Raw genomic sequence first — 22043 nt, 5'->3', positions numbered from 1 at the left:
CGCGGGTAGGGGGCGCTTGCTGTGCTGGCTCCCCACTTACTCCAGCTCTCTTCCTGAGTAGCTGGTTTCCCGCGCTGGTGCCCGTGGAGCGCGGACCCGGCCTCTCCTTCCGGGATGGGCGGGGCCCGCGCTCTCCGGGCGGATGACCGGATTGGCTCTCGGGACTGCTCACATTGACGTCACACGTCCTTGCTGCGCAGGCGCCGGCGTCATACGATGCCTTTTAAACAGTCTGAGCTTATGGCTATCCGCAGAGGATGCCAAGCCCACGAACACCCAGGGACAGTAAGCTATACAAACTTCTTTGCTGCATGTCATTTTGTCATTAACTTTGCCCTTCACTAATACGTTCTTATTATATTTCTGTATGTTGACTATTTGCACGATCTGGTATAAGTTCTCTACCACTACTCACCATGTATTCTTTCATTCACCATATAATCTCTCCCCTGCAATTGCCCAACACACCTTCCTCCCCATATTCTTATCTATCTTATGGGCTATCTTCTCACCACTATATAGGTACATGGCACGCCTTATTTGTATGTGGTCATGTATGCACACTGCCGAAAAACCAATCCTAAGACTGTCCACGGCGGTCTGGTCATGCTTCTATGGCACACATCAATGTGGACAGTTTTAGTTTTTCTTCTCTTATTACCTGTAAGTCATGTTAGTATGACATATAGCATATTATCATGCTGTATACTATGGATTCACATAGGCATGTGTGCGTCCATGCCCCCTGCCCTGTGCATGATATATATACCTATACAATACTAAATTTAATGCACTTTCTCTGCATCTTTTTCACTTGTTTGCATTATTGTGTGTCTTGCATGGATTCCTCGGTTCTTTGCACGAATCGGGGATTTGGTCATATCACACACCCCTCCCCCCCTCTCTTTCTATATTGCACTTTGTGCAACCTAATGGGGTTGTAACAGCCTCCATACCCCCCCTTAATATTTTTCAGACAACTATCACAATTATGTCTACGCCAACATAAGACCTGTACCACAGCCACTTCAATTGACCCTCTGCGGTCGCATTTACTCCACATACTAAAGGTAAATGTCTTCATGGTCTTAAAGGGGTCAGTGACCAATCTACAGGGAATTATTACCCCTGGTCATTTCAACCCTTGTGTTTTATATTTTGATATTTTTTGCATTAGGTATCACAAATGATTATACTCTCTTATATGTGAGCGGTCCATGCTGAGCCATTACTGACTGGTCATCGTGGTGCCCTGCTGGTCCCTCCGGGCAGCTACTGCTACTATACTTTCCATACTCTCACGGAGTTCTCTTGCCCTGAACGGGCTTTGGGAAACTTGGGCATCCCTCCACGCGGTAGCAATACCGTTTTTATTCGACAGACCGATACAATCCACTGGTTGGACACAAAGGGTAGGTTGATTGATATAGAGCGTATGTTAGAAGACAGAGTACACAACTGTCGGCTTGTGAATATACAATTGTACAAATGTCTGTTTTAAAGTATATTGAAGCAATTGTTTTCCTAGATATACTAGGCGAAATACAGCCATATAGATATTTGCTTTACAATATATTAAATCGCTTTACTTTTTTAGATACACTAGGCGCTCTACCTGGAACTCTGGGTGACCCCTGAGGAAGGGCTGATTCCATGCCCGAAACGCGTAGGGTCGGTTCCGGTTCCATGATTGCCCTATGTACCTAAGCGTCCCCATCCTGGTTCGGTATTCGGTCTGTCAAATGCATGCATTTTTAATGCCCTGTATGTGCAATTGTGTCTTTTTCTAAATATTGTGTTTTTTATGATTTGTCCTATTTTGTATCAATAAAGATTATTTTATGCAGTATACAGTGTTCAGCGGCATTTATAGTCCCATACCACAAGGGGAATTCTTTTTGTATTGTCCCCAGCAAGGTTTTCTCTTTCCAACCTGTGCCTGCCCGCCCGCAGACCGGTTACAGGGACTGTTTGGGGCGGTACAAGACCTGTTCCTTCAAGGGGCGATTGTCCCGGTTCCAATTTCAGGACGTTTTCAGGGCTTTTACGCCACCCTGTTAAGAGTCCCCAGGAAGGCAGGGAAAGTGCATCTAATCTTGGACCTCAAGACACTAAACTACTTTGTGCAGGTAAAAGAAAAGTTCAGAATAGTCAATTCGAACAGTGGTGGCATTCCTGCATCGGGGATTTTCTTGCCTCAAGGATGCTTACCTTCACATTCCTATATATGCCAGTCACCAGCGTTTTCTCTGCTTTGCTGTGGAAGAGGAGCACAAACAAGAGTTTGTGGCGTTGCCCTTTGGTCTTGCCTCCGCTCCTTGGGTCTTCACAACAGTGTTGGCTCCAGTGTTAGCATTGCTATGCCAAGGAGGGATCGTGGTACTGGGCTGCTTGAACGATCTCCTTCTGCGAGCGGAGTCTCCATCTGCTCTGGTGGAGAACCTGGAGATCACAATACGAACTCTGTGGGAATTCAGCTGGGTTCTGAATTTTCAGAAGTCTGCCCTCGTTCCATCCACAAAGTGGACTATTTGGGTCTGACTCTGGACTTGGCTGTAGACGGAGTGCTCCAGAAATTGCAGGTGGCAATTCACCTCCTGCTGTCCAACAAACAGTCATCCCTCTGGACTTGCATGCGGGTGGTGGGCCTGATGGTGTCTACCTTTTTTGAGGCGGTTCCGTTTGCGCAGTTCCATTCGAGGTCTCTACAAAAGAAGATTCTGACCAAATGGGACTAGACTCCGCAGTTTCTGGACAATCAGAGCCGGCAGAGTCTGGGCACAAAGGAGTCCCTGATATGGTCGCTTCGCTCTGGCACTTTGGCTTGGAAAATTCTTCTTCCCCTTGTATTGAACAGTGGTCACCCACGGATGCAAGCTTGTCCAGCTGGGGAGATGTCCTCAGCAAGCATTCTGCTCAGGGGATATGGACGCTGGAAGAGTCCAGACTACCGATCAATGTTCTGGAGCTTTGAGCAATCACACTGTCTGGATCATAAAACAGATCATCTTCAGGGATGCCCTGTGCACATTCAATTGGACAATGCCACAGTCTTGGCTTATGTCAATCACCAAGGGGCCAAAAAAGTGTCCTGGTGGCTCTGGAGGTAGCCGGCATTCTAAGGTGGGCAGAACGGTTCATTCCAGCCCTCTCCACCGTACACATTCCCGGGGGGGAAAATTGGCAGACGGATTACCTCAGTCGGCAGGCGTTGGCCCAAAGGGAGTGGTCCAACCGGAGGGGTTTTATCAGCTGTGTCTCCAGTGGGGCCACCCCGAGGTGGATCTGTAAGCGTCTCGCCTCAACAGAAAGGTGTAGAAGTTTGACTGTCGAGGGATCCTCTGGCGGACACCATAGACACACTGGTGGTCCCGTGGGGGTCAGTTTTGTCTGATTTATGCCTTTCCCTCCTCTCAAGCTTCTGCCAAGACTTATACGCAGGATCGAGGCAGAAGGGATTCTGGTCATCTTAGTGGCTCCGGATTGGCCTCACCGTGCTTTGTACGCCGATCTGGTGCGGCTGGTCACCGACATTGATGGAAGCTTCCTCTCTGTGAGGATCTGCTGTCCCAAGGACCGATCTTCGATCATGCTTCAGTCGCTGGCTTTGACAACTTGGCTGTTGAACGCCAGGTGCTGATGGATGGAGGTTTATCTGAATCGGTGATTCCTACACTGTTGAAAGCTAGGAAATCTAGGAAGATCTACCATTGTATGTGGAAGACGTACATTGCGTGATATGAGTCTCTTGAGGTTTATCCTCGCTTCTTGGTGGTTTGGATCTTAAAGGGTAACTCCACTTCCGTGGGGGAAAAAATGGCAACCTAAATTGGCCTTCAGTACCATCAAGGGCCAGGTATCCGCTTTGGCCGTCTTTTTCCAACGACCTTTGGCCACACACTCCCTGGTGCATACTTTTTTTCTGGGTGTCCGACATTTGGTTCCTCCGGTGTGGGCTCTGTTGCCGCCTTGGGATCTTAATTTGGTGCTTTCAACTCTACAGAATCCTCCCTTTGAGGAGTGTCCTACTCCTGTAGGGGGCAGTATATCCCAATGGTCAAGAATGACAGGAGCTGTGTCCCTCAATGAACATTAGAGAAATGGATTTTACGGTAAGTCAAAAATCTTTTTTTTTTCTTTTCCTTTTTTTTTTTTCTTTTCCTCCATCACTTAGCAATTGTTAACCTGCAGATCTCTATGGCAAGTGGGAAGCTTAGCATTTTTATTAGTTGGTTGGCAGCGGCTGTCTACATATTTCTCTTGTGATTTCCTGTAAGGCAAAACTGTAATGATGAAATCCTAAAAATATGGACCCACCTAATCATATCACAGGAGTCTACTCTGCAGCCCCCGCCCTTCTGCACTACTCCCACCTGTAGTCTGTTTGTCCACCTGCGCACATAACTGCATTTTATATGTTTATTCTTCATCCTGAGGATGCCAGGAATGATGACTGTGTACTGCATTTACACAGCACTGAGGAAGAATCCACAGCTGGAAATCCAAGGTCCAGCAGCATTCTACAAAAGCTTAAGGCACAATTTATATTAAATGGTTATGTTTTGTTCACATTTTGCAGAAATCGTTTTTACACTAAGGCTCGGTTCACACTATTGCGATGCGGGAAGGCTGCGAATTTGCAGCCTGTTCCCGCATCGCACACGCACCCCCGGCAGTTCACACTGCCATATGCGATCCGCTGGGGGTGTCAATGTAATCTTAACGACACCCCCAGTTTGATCGCATATCGCAGTGCAATCGTGCAGTTCGCACAGGATCGGATCGCACAAGTGTGAACCACTGTGCGATCCGATCCTGATGCGGCAGCAAAAATGCCTCCTGTGCGTCTTTGCTGCGGGTGCGGTGCGAATTTAGCTATACAAACTGTATGGCTAAACTCGCACCGCACAGCTGATCGCATGTCATGTCGGAGCAGTGCGCTCCGACATGACATGCGAACCCGGCACACGCAGTAGTGTGAACCTGGGTCTCAAGGTCCACTTTGAGTGGACTCCAAGCAGATATAAAATACAAAAATGATTGCATCACTTTATTATAATATAGAGTTTTACTTGCAGTCCTCAGCAGAGCTCAGCCTGGAGATGTTAAAAACCGCATAAGAAGTCATTAGTTTAGTTTTACTGACAATAGTCCTGCTAATAGGAGGGGAAAGTTGCAGTTTTAGCTCCATTACTGTGTAGGCTTTCCTTCACTTTCCAGTCACAGGGTGGGGATGGGGAGGAGACCTGAAAATGTTTACCTTTAGCAAAGAAAACCGTCAGGTCTCTTGCCCTGCCAGATAGGGCAGAGCTGTGTAATCTCAGAACTGGATGCACAGTATTACCCTGAGTTCTTCATGAACAGTGAGAAGTTATACCCAGCTGTGTACCTCCAACCTTCCTAATGTTTTATGTTGTGTCTGTGCTGCACAAACTGGCCCTCCTAGGCTTCTAGCATTGGTGGGTCACATGACCAAAGCCTAGGCATCTGTCAATTTTTTCTGTTTGGCTTTATTCACCTGATCCACTACTAGAGTCTGGCTCACTAGTTCCTATATCACAGGAAATCTCCTGTTTCCCAAGGAGACTGCTCAGTATAGTACAGCTGTTTTAACCACTTGCCGACCATCCCATGGACATTACTGCTGGGCGGCTGCTCTCCTGCGTGAAATGGCATACCTCTACGTGAGTCCGCTCTTCCTTGTCTGTGGCGCGCCGCCAGTGACCAGCTTCTGCTAGGAGAACATTAACCCTTTGCCCCTGATGTTAACCCCTTCCCTGCCAGTGTCATTAGTACAGTGACCGTGCATTTGTTTTAGCACAGTTTACTTTATTGGTGTCTAGTGATTTGTTACCAAAAACATGTGGCAGAATACATATTGACCTAAACTGATAGAATTTTTTTTCTCTCTTTTGGGGTGTTTTTTTTTTTTTTTTTTTTTTTTTTTTTTGAGAAGAAAGTTAAATATTGTTTAAAAAAAAAAAAATTGTAATTTTATCTTTGTGTATAGTGCAAAAAAAAACGCTTAGGTGATTTTTTTTCGCAGGACCACGCAATAGTCAGTTAATTAACACAGTGCTATATTGCTAAAAAATGGCTTGGTCATAAGGGGGGGGGGGGGGTGGTGGTGTCTTCCGGGTCTGAAGTGGTTAATGAACATTGAGGCTATTGGCACAACCCTGTAGAGTTTAATATTATGTCTTTTCTATGCAGGCTCAAAACGAGAAAGAGCTTGGTAATGAAGCTTACAAGAAGAAAGATTTTGAAACTGCACTCAAACATTATGGACAAGCCAGAGAGCTGGATCCAACTAACATGACCTATATTACAAACCAGGCTGGTGAGTTCATCTCTAGTATTTTTGGGAAGCATGGTAAGGTATTAGATTCTCTGTCAGTTTTTTATTACTATCTGTGTTCTCATTAGGGAGGTTTACTGTTTGTTGTAGTGAGCACAGTCACTTGGGACTGAAAATCCCAAATTTTGAGTTGCCGCCAGAACAAAAAGAGGGGAAATCTTGTAATGGGGGACACTTATTCCAATAACTACTGTCTAAAAATAAATTTTCCTCACTTTTATAGAGATTTCCTGTTTGAGTAAGATGACAAAAGTTTAAACCACTCCCTGCTCTATCCAGAATATAAAATAAATTGTTGGCTGTAGGTATACTTTAAGGGCTCTTTCACACGGGTGATCCGAACAGATCCGCCTGTCAGTTTTTTAGGCCGATCTGATCCGATGCCCCATTCAGCCCTATGGAGCAGCGGATGTCAGCGGTGACATGTCCGCTGCTATCCGCGTCTGATCCTGTCTGTGAAATCCAGACGGATGGAAACCCTATTTTCCACCCGTCCTGGGGATCGGATGAGAGCGGACAGGCGGTCCGCTCTCATCCGATTCCCCATAGAGAGCAGCGGGGGCTGTGACACCTCCCTCTCCGCACTGCAAGCGGAGACGGAGCTGTCATCTGCCGGCTCAGCGGGGATCGCAGATCGATCCCCGCTGAGCAGCACGGATCCGCCTACGGAGGCGGACCGTGTGAAAGAGCCCTAAAGTGGCTTTTCTCAACCTTTTTTTTTTTTTTTTTTACCTCTGGTGAACCATTTTAAAATCTCGGGGAACCCTTGGAATGTTCTTGTCTACAGCTCACAGTATGTTACATAGTAGGTAAGATTGAATAAAGACAATCTATGTTGTGTTTGCTAAGATGCTTGTCCAAGAGTCTTTTAAAACTAATAGTTCTTCCTGCTGACACCACCAATTGTGGAAGAGAGTTCCACATCCTTATAGCCCTGACCAGTGAAAAACCCCTTCTGCAGCTTAAGGTTAAACCGCTTCTCTGCCCATCTCATCATGTGACCCCCGTGTCTTCTTACAAACCCTGGGACTGAAAAGTTTTTGTACTTACGCTGGATTCACCATTGAAATATTTGTCTATCGCTGTCATCTCCTCTCAAGCGTCTCTTCTCCAGGGAGAATACATTTTAGCGCTTGTAGTCCTTGCTCCAGCACATTCTTTCTGAGGATTGGGGACCAGACTTGGATTGGTGTTGTGTGTGTGATCAGTGAGTTTTAGCTATTGCAATAAATATAGAAATATAACAAACATAAAATATAAAACAGAATTGCATAATAAATAGCAGCATGACAAAGTCCCAAAACATAGTTTGCACTGGTGCTCAGTGGCACCGATGACTTCATTTGTGCTCAGCAGGAAGGGGGGAGGGGGGGGCACAAAATCTATGCAATGGTGCTCAGGATAAAGGTTTGCATTGGGAAGCAGTGACAGTTTTTCCAGGGGAGTATGGGGTGCCATGCCTCTAACCTGCTTCTTCAGCCTCACCACTTGGCAGCTGTCCATCTTGGCCCTGATTTTCTGAGGCTCTTGATTACCCCCCCCCCCCCCCCCTACATGGCAGAGCGACCCTAAGAAAAGACATTGACCAGCGTTTGGTGTGCATCCACACACTATTTGCCAACTGGTGGTCTGAAACTCCATCTTGTCAGCAATGACCAGTGTCTTTCTAGCTCCCCAGGCAGCCCAAAACTATTTACAGTAGCTGCAAGGGGTAAAAGTGAAGCCACTGTTGAGCAGATATAAATCTGCTGCATGGGGGAACTCCTGGGTTCCACAAAACCTTGGTTGAGAAACCCTGCTTAAGGCATTACCACTTGTTGATGAAATTTAGCATGTTACATACTTTGTACCATACTGAACAATGTTTTTTTTTTTTTTTTTTTTTTTTTTTTGTCATTTAGCTGTTTATTTTGAAAAAGGAGATTACAATAAATGCAGAGAATTATGTGAAACAGCAATTGAAGTAGGAAGAGAAAACCGAGAAGATTATCGGCAGATTGCAAAGTAAGTGTGGAGAAGAGATGGAACAAAGCTTATTCAGCTGCATGGAAGATGAAAGTGCTTGGATAGGTTATACTCATTGTTTGTCCTGTCTTCAAGTTGCATCCATTTTTATTTATATTAGCCACAGACGGATTGAAATTTGCCCGGTTCAGCGGGGACCGGCTGAATTTCTATCAATGTGTCGCTATTTCTGTTCAACAGAAGTCAATCATTGGCTGCAGCCGCTGATCAGTGTATTTTGACATTGCCAACTTCTTCTGTCAGAATACAATGTCCTGGCTTGGTGGATTACTTCAGCCACCTCGTTTGTGTGAATGGGGGAATCTGTTAGTTTATGCCATCTGTGGTCAACTTTAATCTCCTCCATACAGAAACGAAGACGTTTTTGCTCCAGGAAGAAGAATGGAGATTTTTAATCTTTGCTGCATTGTTTGGAAGACAGTCTTGCTAGATACAGGTGGTCTTTCTCGAGATCCGCATTTAGATTTGCTTTAAAGCTTTGGAACAGGTTTTATGTTCCACCTGTATTTAGAGTGGAATCTGTAACATGTTCCAGCTCTTGCCTTCTCTCCCACTGGTTCTCCCTGCACCTGTTGTAACCTTTTGAAAACCATGCAGCCGTGTGGGGCTCTGCCCTCACAGCCGTGTCCCTTCTCTTCTCCTCCCCCCCCCCCTTTCATAGATTCCTGTGAATCAACTACAAGTACTGTCTGTCTCTGGTTTTCAAACAGCCTGTACAGAGGTACAGGCTGAAAACTGAAGAATATGTCTGCAGGAGCCCTTATTTCTTAAATGGGTTGTAAACCAAGTTAAAAACCCCTGTAAGACAAAGGCGTAATGAGCTAGTATGCATCTCATACTAGCTCAGTATGACATATGTGCCTTAGAACAACGCCCTCACAGCAGCGCCCACACACTGCTGACACAAGCGATGTCTTCCATGGTGTTTGTTCTGGGTTCGCAGGCTCTGCCGCTGTGATTGGCGGGAGCCGCTGTCACGGCTCAGGCCCAGTGGCCGTTTCCTCAGAGCGCATGCGCCAATGAAGTAATCGGCGCAGTATACAGTAAATATCTCCTAAACGGTGCAAGTTTAGCAGATATTTTATAGTACCTATAGGTAAGCCTTATTATAGGTACAAACACACAAGGGGAGTTTACTTCCTCTTTTTTAAGATAGTACTCGAACCAAAAGAACAAATGTTCTATATTAGTTTCAAAGTCCCTTTATAAGTGATGGCTACGTTCATATTTAGTTATATTATTTTTTACATTTTGAATAATGAAACGTACAGGACGCAGGGGCTAAGGCATGAATGTTGATATAAACAGACAATAGAATTTGATGGGGATAGTAAATTTCATGTGTCTCTAAATACTACTGTTCAAATGCCTATGCATTGATAATCGGGGTCTGTTTTGACAAAAAAGGTAACTAAAAACAACCAAGAGGGGAGTGTAGGTATATCCCCCACAAACTCTGATCAAAAAACTGGAAAAGGAAGGTCATAAAGCACCCAGCCTAGAAGGATACAAGGTTGGCAGCATGTAGCTAAGCCATGGTTGCAGTGGAATTTGGCTTGCATGTCATTGAGGCAGGGTGGATTTGATTTAAATTCCTTTTATAAAAAGGCTTGATTTAAGAGCAGCTGTCATCTGTCCTGCACTGGCACCTCTTCTGACCCGCTTTTGACTCGCCGACAGTCCCATTCACTTTAATGAGACGGCTGGTGATGCGGCAGTGACACAACAAGGTGAGGGACGTGGATGCCCACTAACAGGCACTGCCATGATGGATCTGAAATGACAGGTGCTCTTTAAATGTAAGGACTTCTGCTGGTAGTTAGAATCTTTAATATTTGCAAACAAAATGAAGGTTTCCTATTTAGAATAATAAGCTGTCAGATTAGTAAAACGGCGATATTCGAACAGATTCAATCATACAGTTTGTAGTGTACATAGATTTGCAAAACAATGAGATAAAGGAATTTTCCTGAACATTGTTTTATCTCATGGTTACTGTGAAATTGCGTGCATCATTGCAGTGCATGTTATCTCAGCTTGCAGAGCTTGGATTCTTTGAATGAGTTTACCAAAAATTTAAATATTGCAGAATATACAGTCTCATGCTACATAACTAAGCTCCTTTTTCATGCTGAATTAACTAAATTCTGAATCTATCCTTAATGGAAAACTATCTTTAGATAGATTTTTACTCCAAAATATTTTTTTTTTAAATTACATTTTGATTAAAAATCCCAATAAATCTCATTTAAGTCAAGCCAGTTTCTGTTAAAAAATCCCAATAAATCTCATTTAAGTCAAGCCAGTTTCTGTTAAAAAGTAGAGACCAGGGATTGGTTAGTGAAAATTAGCAATTCGGGCATCCCTAGAGACTTTGAGATAAAATATGGTTTGTACAAGGCCAAATACTCTGGAACACAATCTGACTAGTTTTGGGCAGGACCACCAAATGTGGACTATATCCCAACATTGACCACAGCCTCTGAAATGGACTCTGTTCCACCTAAAGTTTTATAAGCTTTCCAGAATGTATGCATTGAAGGAATACGTGGCTATGCCAATTCGGGCCTTGCTCCAGTCCTTAATTTGTAGGGGTTGCTAAATCAGTCCCATTGAACAACATAGAATAGGGAGGTGGAAAGGCCCCTTGTGCTGAGACAAAAGTAGAGGAGGGATGAGCTTAGGGGCACTCGGAGGGAGTTGTGGTATATAGAAAGGTGCCAAACTTCCGCAAGGACATCCTTTTTTTTGTTTTTGTTTTTTTAAAGTGAAGATTTATAGCAGGTAAGAGTAAATTCTGTTGACCTTAAGAGAAAGTGTCGTCACTCCAGTGAGATGAAAAAGAACAAACACTTTTTTTTTTTTTTGTATACTCTACTTGTCCCATCAATCCACTTTGTATTGAAGATGAGCAAAAGTAGACATGTTTGAAGCCCAGCCTGTATGACAACCATGGCTTTCTTCATATGTAAAATGGAGAAATCAGTGTAGACCAAAAAGAGCTAGTGTATTTGCAGGGTTACTAGGTAAAGTTTTTTTAAAATGAAAATAACCCAGAAAAAAACTATTGCAGCCACCACACCTAAAAAATGGTAAGCCACAAAAAATTACATTTTTGTTTCTTTTGGTATAGATGCAATTTAACCTTGTGTTTGCATTGCAAGGTAGGCCATTGAGCCATGGCTGTATTGATGTATGCAGCCCCAAGGTTGTCTCTGGTTAAAATGTTTCGGTAGACAACTGAAATTTGGACTTGGTGGCTTTGCTGCTGTTTATGGCATTATGTGCAGTTTTTCAGTTTCCTCTCTAAGCCCTCAACGTTTTGCACATGCTAATCAGATTTAGACATTCTGCTACCCACTCATCTACTCATAACCTACTGTTTTATTCTTTTGTGCAGAGCATATGCCCGCCTTGGGAACTCTTATTACAAAGAAGAAAAGTACAAGGAAGCAGTTCAGTTCTTCAACAAATCACTGGCAGAACACAGAACTCCAGATGTTCTCAAGAAATGTCAGCAGGTCAGCTTATGTGGAAGGATATTCATGAAATCCTCTGTTCTATTATCTGTATAGAACTACAATGATGAGCAGTGCACACAATGTGCAGGAGTTGTGCTTTGCATGTTTTAATGTTAAAAAATAAGTTCACTTCAGGAACATGGTAAATGTTCCAGCGTCTGCAGTCTCTGCCCCTGCTCTCATCCCTCCCTATGACAGCGGGCAGGGGCTCTTCTTCCCGCACCTGCTGTCACTGTTTGGAAACAGTGCACAGCTGTGTCATCCATTTACAGTTTCTCCTGTGAATGAGTGCCTAAAAGTACCGTCAGCCATTGTGACCAACTTCTTGTATTTTTCAATGATCTGCGAGGGCGCTGGTGTGTGTCCTTCTAGTCCGGGTCACAGGTAAATGCAAGTTTGTTTTTTTTTTTTTTTTTTCACCTGCAAAAGTGCATTTATTTAAAAAGGTTAACGTTTCCTTTTAACTACTTCAATACAGGGCACCTTTACCTCCCTTCCTGCCCAGGCCAATTTTGAGCTTTGAATGACAGTTGTGCGGTCACGCAACACTTTACCCAAATATATTTTTATGATTTTGCTCACACAAATCAAGCTTTCTTTTGGTGGTATTTAATCACCACTGGGGTGTTTTTTTTATTTATTTTTTGCTAAAAAAACTAAATTTGGAAAAACATTTCTTTGCTTCTTGCTTCTGTTTTGCAAATCTTTCTTTATGAATTTAGGCCAGACTGTATTTTGCTACATTTCTTTGAAAATAACCCAAATCAGTGTATATTTTAGTCGGTAGGGAAGGTAATTTACAAACTATATGGTGTATGTCTGAAATAGGATCAATCCTGATGTAGTGATGGCCTATTTGTTGAAGCCTAAAAATGTCAGGACAATACAAATACCCCACAAATTACCCCTTTTTGGAAAGAAGACAGTCCAAGGTATTTGGTAAGAGGCACAGATAGATAGAGATATATATATATATATACAGGATTTATATACCGCCGACAGTTTGCGCAGAGCTTTACAATATGAGGGAAGACAATACAGTTACAATTCAATACAGGAGGATTTAGAGGGCCCTGCTCGTTAGAGCTTACAATCTAGAATATATTTATTTTTTTTTTTCTATACATACTCTTTGCAGTTCAGTACAGCATCATCATATAACGGGTGTGATGATCTGATTTTTATTCCTTTTAACAAAAACTAAAAATGCTACTACTCTGCAGAAGTGATCAGTATTTTTTTATTTATTTAATTTTTTTTTTAACCATTAGGTTTGCTTTCTGCAAGCAATTTGCTGATTTAAATCGATTTCATTCAGTTTCTTTTGCTGTGATTGGTCAGTGAATCACATGGTACATATGGGCTTTGATTGGCTCAGTCTGTACCATGTGATTAGCTTTGACTAATCACCGTTAGCAACACCATTATATACAATGGATGGCTTGAAAGGAAGCCATTCTTTGTTTACAACTTTCATGTGGTGACTTGATAAAGCGCATGGCGTGAAACGTGTAGTCATGGCAACCATATAGCTTGTGTCCCATCCTGGTTCCTTGTGTTTTCCCACAAGTGGCGCTCTGGGAACTACAACAGAGTCCTTTCATCCTTGTGTCGGCTGGTTTACGGCTTTGTGCACACACCGCTCAGCGGTCCTTGGAGACTGACCTCCTCGCACTCTTGTTGCTTGTTGCCAGGTGCCCTTGTCCACTCCAGCCCAGGGGGATGTAAGCATTTTATGTACTTTGTTTTCCGGTTATCAATACCAATAAACTTACACTTTCTATACTGGATGTTCACCTGACTCCTTTATCCATTGCATCCCGTTGTGGTTCATGCGCTGCCTTCCTCATGTACTTTTGTCCATTGTCCGTATCAGCATGAGTATTGCTACAACTTTCATGTGACCTGCTGTGATTGGTTACAGTGGGCACATGGTACCGGAAGCTGGCAGATACAGTGATCAGTCATCGGCTGTGTCTGGTGGATGCAGCCTGTGACAGATCACGTGGTGCAATCTAGGAGGACGTCCTATGGCGTCCGCCCGAATTAATGAGAAGTTCCTGCTTGCATCATTAAGCCATAGGCTGGGCAGGAACCAGTTAATAATCATCTACCAGAAATATTGCCTTGGTGAAGGATATGAAAATGCTGTGCCAAAATTAAATCCTTTTGTTTGTTTTTTTTTTTTTTTTTTTTTGTCTTAGGCAGAGAAAATTCTAAAGGAGCAGGAGCGTCTCGCTTACATTAATCCTGAACTGGCTCTAGAGGAGAAAAATAAAGGCAATGAATATTTTCAAAAAGGTAGGAATTTTATTTTAGTAGTGATTTGTCCAGATATGGTTAGCTTTTAGTTTACCATATTATTATTATAATAATAATAATCTATTATTTTTATTATTCTTCGTTACTCAAACACAATGTCCCTTCTAAGCGGGGCCTCCTAACTACAGAGCATATGATCAGGATTCAGATGGACAGTGCCACAGCAGTGGCCATTAGGGAGATGCAGTATCTCACAAAAGTGAGTACTCCCCTCACATTTTTGTAAATATTTTATTATATCCTTTCATGTGACAACACTGAAGAAGCTACACTTTGCTACAATGTAAAGTAGTGAGTGTACAGCTTGTATAACAGTGTAAATTTGCTGTCCCCTCAAAATTACTTAACACACAGCCATTAACCACTTTACGACCGGCGCACGACGATCTACGTCGGCACTCAGCCCCGGCCAGGCAAACTGACGTAGGCCTACGTCAGCACAATTTGCCGGCCCTGTGCGCGCTCCCGCGCGTCCCCGCCGCCGATGATGACTCGATTGGGTTCAGAACCGATCAGTCATCAGGTCCAGGCCAATCATTTTTGGTCTGGACCTGTTGATCGGTCCTGCCCAATCAGATCATCCTCTAAGCCTGTGAAATGTAAACACAGGCTTAGAGGAGATGTGCCCTCCCCCCACAACGGTCTTTTTGGATCCAGCGTGAGAGGAGAGCACATCTTACTGTGAGTACTGCACCAAGCACACCCACACACAGTTAGATAGGCACATTTCACCCCCGATCGCCCCCCCAATTAACCCCTACAGCACCTGACACAACACACACTATATACAGCATATAGCATATACCTATATACCTGTATAAGTGTGATTTGTGAACAGGTGTAGCCCTTGCGACCCCCCCTTTTCCACTCAAATTACCCCCCACCCCCCCCTAATAAAGATTTAACCCACTGATCCCCCCTGAACCCCCCCTGATCACCGCCGTTAACCCCTACACCCTCTGTCACATCAGCACTAATACAAACGCAATATACGGTGTTATTGTATTTTTGTATTAGTGTCATTGTGATCAGAATTAGCGCAGGCGACTAAGTTTCTGTCCCAAGAAGGTTTAGGGTCCCCGCCACCCGCCCAATAAAGATTTAAGCCCCTGACCCCCCCCTGATCACCCCTACACCCCCTGCCATAACACACACCGTATACAGTATATAGCATTTTGCTATATACCCGTATAAGTGTGATTTGTGGTCAGGTCTAGCGCTTGCGACCCCCCTTTTTCCACTTGAATTACCCGCCACCCCCCCTAATAAAGATTTAAGCCCCTGATCCCACCTGATCCCCCCCTGATCACCGCTAGTTAACCCCTACACCCTCTGTCACATCAGCACTAATACAAACGTAATATACTGTGTTTTTGTATTTTTGTATTAGTGTCATTGTGATCAGAATTAGCGCAGGCGACTAAGTTTGTGTCCCAAGCAGGTTTAGGGTCCCCCCCACCCGCCCAATAAAGATTTAATCCCCTGATCCCCTCCTGATCACCCCTACACCCCCTGCCACAACGCACACTGTATACAGTATATAGCATTTTCTATATACCCGTATAAGTGTGACTTGTGACCAGGTTTAGCGCTTGCCACCGTTCCTTTTATCCTTAGGATACCCGCCAGTCCCTTCCAATAAAGATTTAAACCCCTGATCCCCCCCTGATCACATCCCGTTAACCCCTACACCCTCTGTCACATTAGCACTAATACACACATAATATACTGTTTTTACTGTATTTTGTATTGGTGTCATTGTGACTTGAGGTTGCGCTAGCTAGCTAGTTTCTTTCCCAAAGGAGGTTTAGGGTCCCCGCCACCCCCCCCAGATCCCCAGCGCATAGTTTAGAAGTAACCCCTTGATTGCCACATACGCACGCACGCACCTACACTTCCATTTCTAGTATAGTGTTTGAACAGATCAATATCTGATCTGATCAGAACTATACTAGCGCCCCCATAGTTTAGGGTTCCCAAAACGCGGTGTTTGCACGATCAGTACTGATTCCGGCCAGCACCTGCGTTTAACCCTTTCACCCAGGCAAGTGTAGTAATCAATAGATTACTGTCACTTGCAAAAAAACACAAGACACAAAACCGCTGTGTTAGCAGAGTCAGGCCTGATCCCTGCTAGCATTAGCCGTTTTTTTTGTAGCGCTTGAAATAGTCTTCGACAACCAGGTGCTTTTATTACCTGTGAGTCGCATCACTGTACGAGTAAATTTAGTTGCCAAAATGACCAAACGTTCGTACAGGGATCAAGAGCTTCTCAGTTATATGCTGACCGAGTCATCTGATAGCGAAGGGGAAGCTACAATGACCGAATTAGTGTCAGTATATGAACCTGATGACGGCAGCGGCTCCCTGACAGATAGCTCCGACGACAGATGGGTCCCTGTTAGACCCAGGCGTACCCGACCCCATTCTGAAGTTGTTGTGATGCAGGAATCGCAGGGTGCTCGTATGGAGCAGAGTGTGGGTACTAGTGCCGCTCATCCTTCTGGCGACCTGGCAAGCGCCAGCGGCCTAGTACAACCTGGACCTAGTACAACCAGCACTGCAGTAAGACCTGGTGACGTGGCGAGTCCCCTAAGTGCAGTTGAAGCTGGTGCGGTGGCTAGCACAAGTAGTGGCCCGCAGCCACCGCGTATTCGAAGACAGGCCCGTAGAGCCCATAGTGCCCTCCCTGATGCGCTGGCATTTCCTAATTGGCAACCCACCGATACTACAGCGCCAGTACTTCCCCCATTCACCGCCCAACCTGGAATCCACGTGGAGACAGCTGGTTTTACGCCCCTGAACTTTTTTGAGCTGTTCTTCACGGAAGATCTTTACAGATCTATTGTGGATCAATCAAATTTGTATGCACAACAGTTCATCGCCGCCAACCCAAATTCACACCTTGCCAGACAATTCGGCTGGAAACCTATAACGGTTTCCGAATTTAAGATCTTTCTGGGCCTTTCCCTCCACATGGGCATAACTAAACAGAGTGAATTGCGGCTATATTGGTCCACTAGCCCAGTTCACCATATGCGCATGTACTCTGCCTCTATGTCCAGGACGAGATACGAGCAAATTCTGCGATTTATGCATTTCAGCGACAATGAACTCTGTCGTCCTCGGGGAGACCCTGCATACGATCGGCTCCACAAAATTCGGCCCCTCATAGACCACTTCAATCAGCGGTTTGCAGCCTTGTTTACCCCCGAACAAGTTGTCTGCGTTGACGAGTCCCTGATTAAATTTACTGGCCGCCTTGCTATGAAACAGTACCTCCCCAGCAAGCGTGCCAAGTACGGGGTCAAACTGTATAAATTGTGTGACAGGGCCACAGGCTATACAGTTAGTTTCCGGGTCTATGAGGGAAAAGATAGCTGTGTGGAGCCCCCCAACTGCCCAGACTACATAGGGAGCAGCGGTAAGATCGTTTGGGACTTGGTGTCACCCTTATCCGGAAAGGGGTACCATTTGTACGTGGACAACTTTTATACAAGCGTGCCACTATTTAGTCACCTTCTTGATTTACAAATTGGCGCATGTGGCACCGTGCGACCTAATCGCCGGGGCTTCCCCCAACGGCTTGTAGATTCCCGTCTTAGTCGGGGGGCGAGAGCCTGCTTGAAAACGGACAAATTACTTGCGGTGAAGTGGAAGGATACACGGGATGTTTATGTTCTGTCCTCCCTTCACCCAGACACGACGATCCAAATTCCTACGGCAACTGGCGTTGTGGAGAAACCCCTCTGTGTCCACGAATATAACCTTAACATGGGAGGGGTGGACCTTAACGACCAGCTTTTGGCGCCGTATTTAGTTGCCCGTAAAGCCAGACGCTGGTACAAAAAAGTGTCTGTTTACCTATACCAATTGGCTATGCTGAACGCCTTTGTCCTATACAGGGCGTCAGGACGAACTGGATCTTTCCGGGAATTCCAGGAAGAGATCATCCTTGCCTACCTGTACCCAGGAGGCATGCCTGCCCAACTTCCCCTTCCAGATGTAGTGAGCCGGCTGCATGAGAGGCATTTTTCACATGTCCTCCCGAGTACCCCTACCCAAAGATGGCCCCAAAGAAGATGTCGTGTCTGTAGCAAGCGCGGATTTAGGCGTGACACCCGTTATTATTGTCCCAAATGTCCTGACCAACCTGGTGTCTGCATCGGGGAATGTTTCGAGCGCTACCATACACTAGTGGATTATTAGCGTAGGGTACAGCACGACACAGTGTAGGGCACATAAACACAGGGTCTCGAAGGATGTTGGATGTCCATCGACATTTTGAGAGACCCAAGCTGGAAGAGAAGATCGCAGATGATCGCAGTCCCTCCCAAATCAAGAAGTAAAGGAACAGTTAGAAAGAAAAATAAAAGGATCCAAAAACTGTTGTGGTGTCAGTAATTTTATATGTCCTTCTACTCCTTCCTACTATACTTTTTTTCAATGTCCTTTGTTTGTTTTTTCATTCTTTTGTGACCTGTTTCTCTTGCAGGTCCCTCGTCGGCTACCACGCATTGATTTTATATATTCTGACACAAACAGCGTTTGCGCTCAGCATATATGGATACCTTTGCTGATAGCAGCTGTGGTGATTTTCTGATTTCAGCACTGCAGTTAAAATCCTATTTTGGTATACGTGGATAGCGCCGTGTATACCCATCATTAAATTCAGTGGGTGGTTGTTTGGGCGGTTAATGATGAAAATCCAAAAACTGTTGTTGTCAGTCATTTTATATGTCCTTCTACTCCTTCCTACTATACTTTTTTTCAATGTCCTTTGTTTGTTTTTTCATTCTTTTGTGACCTGTTTCTCTTGCAGGTCCCTCGTCGGCTACCACGCATTGATTTTATATATTCTGACACAAACAGCGTTTGCGCTCAGCATATATGGATACCTTTGCTGATAGCAGCTGTGGTGATTTTCTGATTTCAGCACTGCAGTTAAAATCCTATTTTGGTATACGTGGATAGTGTCGTGTATACCCATCATTAAATTCAGTGGGTGGTTGTTTGGGCGGTTAATGATGAGTAATACTACGCATTATTCCTGTGCTGATTTCTGATAGGTTCTCTTTTTTTCCGTTCAGCCCACAGGCTGCATGAAAAAAAAAAAAACCTATATGCCAAACAAGGACCAGCAATGTACTGGTACGTTGCTGGACTTTGAGTGGTTATACCAGGATGATGCCTGCAGATTTAGGCATCATCTTGGTATCGTTTTTTACAGCCAGCGGTCGGCTTACATGTAAAAGCAATTCTAGCAGGTAATTGGCCGCTAGACTGCTTTTACATGCAGTGGGAGGGGCCTCCCCCCCCCCCACCGCCGCCTTCCGCAGCCTTCCATGGTTTTTCTCTGGCTCTCCTGTCCCACCGGTTAACCCGAGAGTGCAGCCGGTGGTTCAATTATCTAACCATAGAGCTAATTGGAGATGAGAATGGCTCCAATCATCTCTATGGCCTAAGATGCCGGAGGCTACGAGCATTTTATGACTTCTGTTTCGCCAGAAATAAACAGGGCCATTGGGAAATTGGGAAAGTATTTTATCACACCAATTTTGGTGTGGTCAGATGCGTTAAGGTCAGAGGAGAGATCTAGAGTCTAAAAGACCCCAATTTTTTTTAAAAAGAGTACCTGTCACTACAGATTGCTATCATAGGGGATATTTAAATTCACTATGATAACAATAAAAATGATTTAAAAAAAAAAAAAAAATTAAAGGAAAGGTGTCAAAATAACATAAAAAAGCAAAAGAAAAAAAAAAAAAAAAAAAAAAAAAATTGAGCCCCCCCCCTTACCCCCGGTGCTTGCGCGCAATGGCGCACGCAAGCGGTGGTCTAGTGTCATATGTAAACCACAATTGCAGCATGCATGTGAGGTATCGCCGCGATCGCCAGATCGAGTGCAGTAATTCTTGCAGTAGACCTCCTCTGTAAGTCTAAAGTGGTAACCTGTAGAGACTTTTAAAGGTTTTCAAAAATGTACATACGTTTTTGTCGCTGCGCAGGCATGCGCAATTTTTAAAGCATGTCATGTTAGGTGTCTATGAACTCGGCATAAGATCATCTTTTAAATTTTACCAAAAAAATTGGAATTATATAGTGTATTTGTGCAATAAATTAAAAAAAAATGTATTTTTTTCGCAAAAATTGCGTTTGGAAAATCTGTGCGCAAATACCGTGTGACAAAAAAATTTGCAACATCCACCATTTTATTCTATAGGGCCTCTGCTTTAAAAAAATATATAATGTTTGGGGGTTCAAAGTAATTTTCTAGTAAAAAAAAAATATTTTTTCATGTAAACAAAAAGGCACAGAAAAGGCTTGGTTTTCAAGTGGTTAGAAGAGTGGGTGATGTGTGGATAAGATTGAGTATAAAATGCCGGAACTGTTCAAACACCCCCCTAATGACCCCTTTTTGAAAAGTAGACACCCAAAGCTTTTTTCTGAGAGGCATGGTGAGTCCATGGAGTATTTTATATTTTGCCACAAGTTTCGGGAAAATTATTTTTTTTTTTTTTTTTTTGTTGTTTTTTTACAGAAAGTTGTCACTAAATGATATATTGCTCATGCATGCCATGGGAATATGTGAAATGACACCCCAAAATACATTCTTTTGCTTCTCCTGAGTACAGGGATACCACATGTGTGAGACTTTTTGGGAGCCTAGCTGTGTACGCGCCCCCGAAAACCAATCCACATCTTCAGGTTTTCTAATGGCGTAAATTGCTGATTTTACCCCTGACTACCTGTCACAGTTTCAGAGGCCCTGAAATTTCAAGATGGCACAAAACCCCCCCAAATGACTCCATTTTGCAAAGTAGACACTCCAAGCTACTGGCTGAGAAGTATGGTGAGTCCATGGAATAGTTTATATTTTGCCACAAGTTTCGAGGAAAAAATTTTTTTTTATTTTTTTACACAAAGTTGTCAGTAAATGATATATTGCTCACACAGGCCATGGGTATATGTGAAATGACACCCCAAAATACATTCTGCTGCTTCTCCTGAGTACAATGATACCCCATGTGTGAGACTTTTTGCCAGTCTAGCCGCGTACAGGACCCGGAAAACCAATGCGCACCTTTAGGCTTTCTAAGGGCGTAAATTGTTGATCTCACTCCTTACTACCTATCACAGTTTTGAAGTCCATAAAAAGCCAAGATTGCACAAACCCCCCCCAAATGACCCCATTTTGCAAAGTAGACACTCCAATCTATTTGCTGAGAGGCATGGTGAGTATTTTGCAGCTCTAATTTTTTTTGGAAAATGAAGAAAAAACAGGAAAATGCATTTTTTTTCCTCTTTTTTCAATTTCCAAAACTTTGTGACAAAAAGTGAGATCTGCAAAACATTCAACATGCCTCTCTGCAAATAGCTCAGGGTGTCTACTTTCCGAAAAGGGGTCATTTGGGGGGGGGGGTTGTGCTGTCTTGGCATTTCATGGCCTCCAAAACTGTGATAGGTAGTCAGGAGTGAAATCAACAATTTACGCCCTTGGAAAGCCTGAAGGCGATGATTGGTTTTCGGGGTCCTGTACTCGGCTAGACTGCAAAAAAGTCTCACACATGGGGTATCCCTATACTCAGGAGAAGCAGCAGAATGTATTTTGGGGTGTCAGTTCACATATACCCATGGCATGTGTGAGCAATATATCATTTACTGACAACTTTGTGTAAAAAAAAAAAAAAAAATATATATATATATATATATATTTCCCGGAACTTGTGGCAAAATATAAAATATTCCATGGACTCACCATGCCTCTCAGCAAATAGCTTGGGGTGTCTACTTTCCAAAATGGGGTCATTTGGGGG

General features: G+C 44.0%; 1 protein-coding gene across 1 annotated transcript in view; it reads left to right on the top strand.

Annotated features, from left to right (window-relative positions):
• STIP1 (stress induced phosphoprotein 1) overlaps nt 1–22043 on the top strand; it is a 98208-nt gene that overhangs the window by 35811 nt on the left and 40354 nt on the right. The window contains exons 6-9 of the mRNA XM_082270700.1: nt 6214–6340; nt 8260–8362; nt 11784–11904; nt 14109–14205. Of these exons, the coding sequence (XP_082126826.1) occupies nt 6214–6340; nt 8260–8362; nt 11784–11904; nt 14109–14205 (448 nt within the window). The remainder of the gene's footprint in view (nt 1–6213; nt 6341–8259; nt 8363–11783; nt 11905–14108; nt 14206–22043) is intronic.

Source organism: Pelophylax lessonae (genome assembly GCF_965119305.1).
Source record: "Pelophylax lessonae genome assembly, chromosome: 10".
Lineage (NCBI taxonomy): Eukaryota > Metazoa > Chordata > Amphibia > Anura > Ranidae > Pelophylax > Pelophylax lessonae.
The sequence above is the reverse complement of the archived record's forward strand: the minus strand, read 5'-3'. Positions and strand labels throughout refer to the sequence as shown.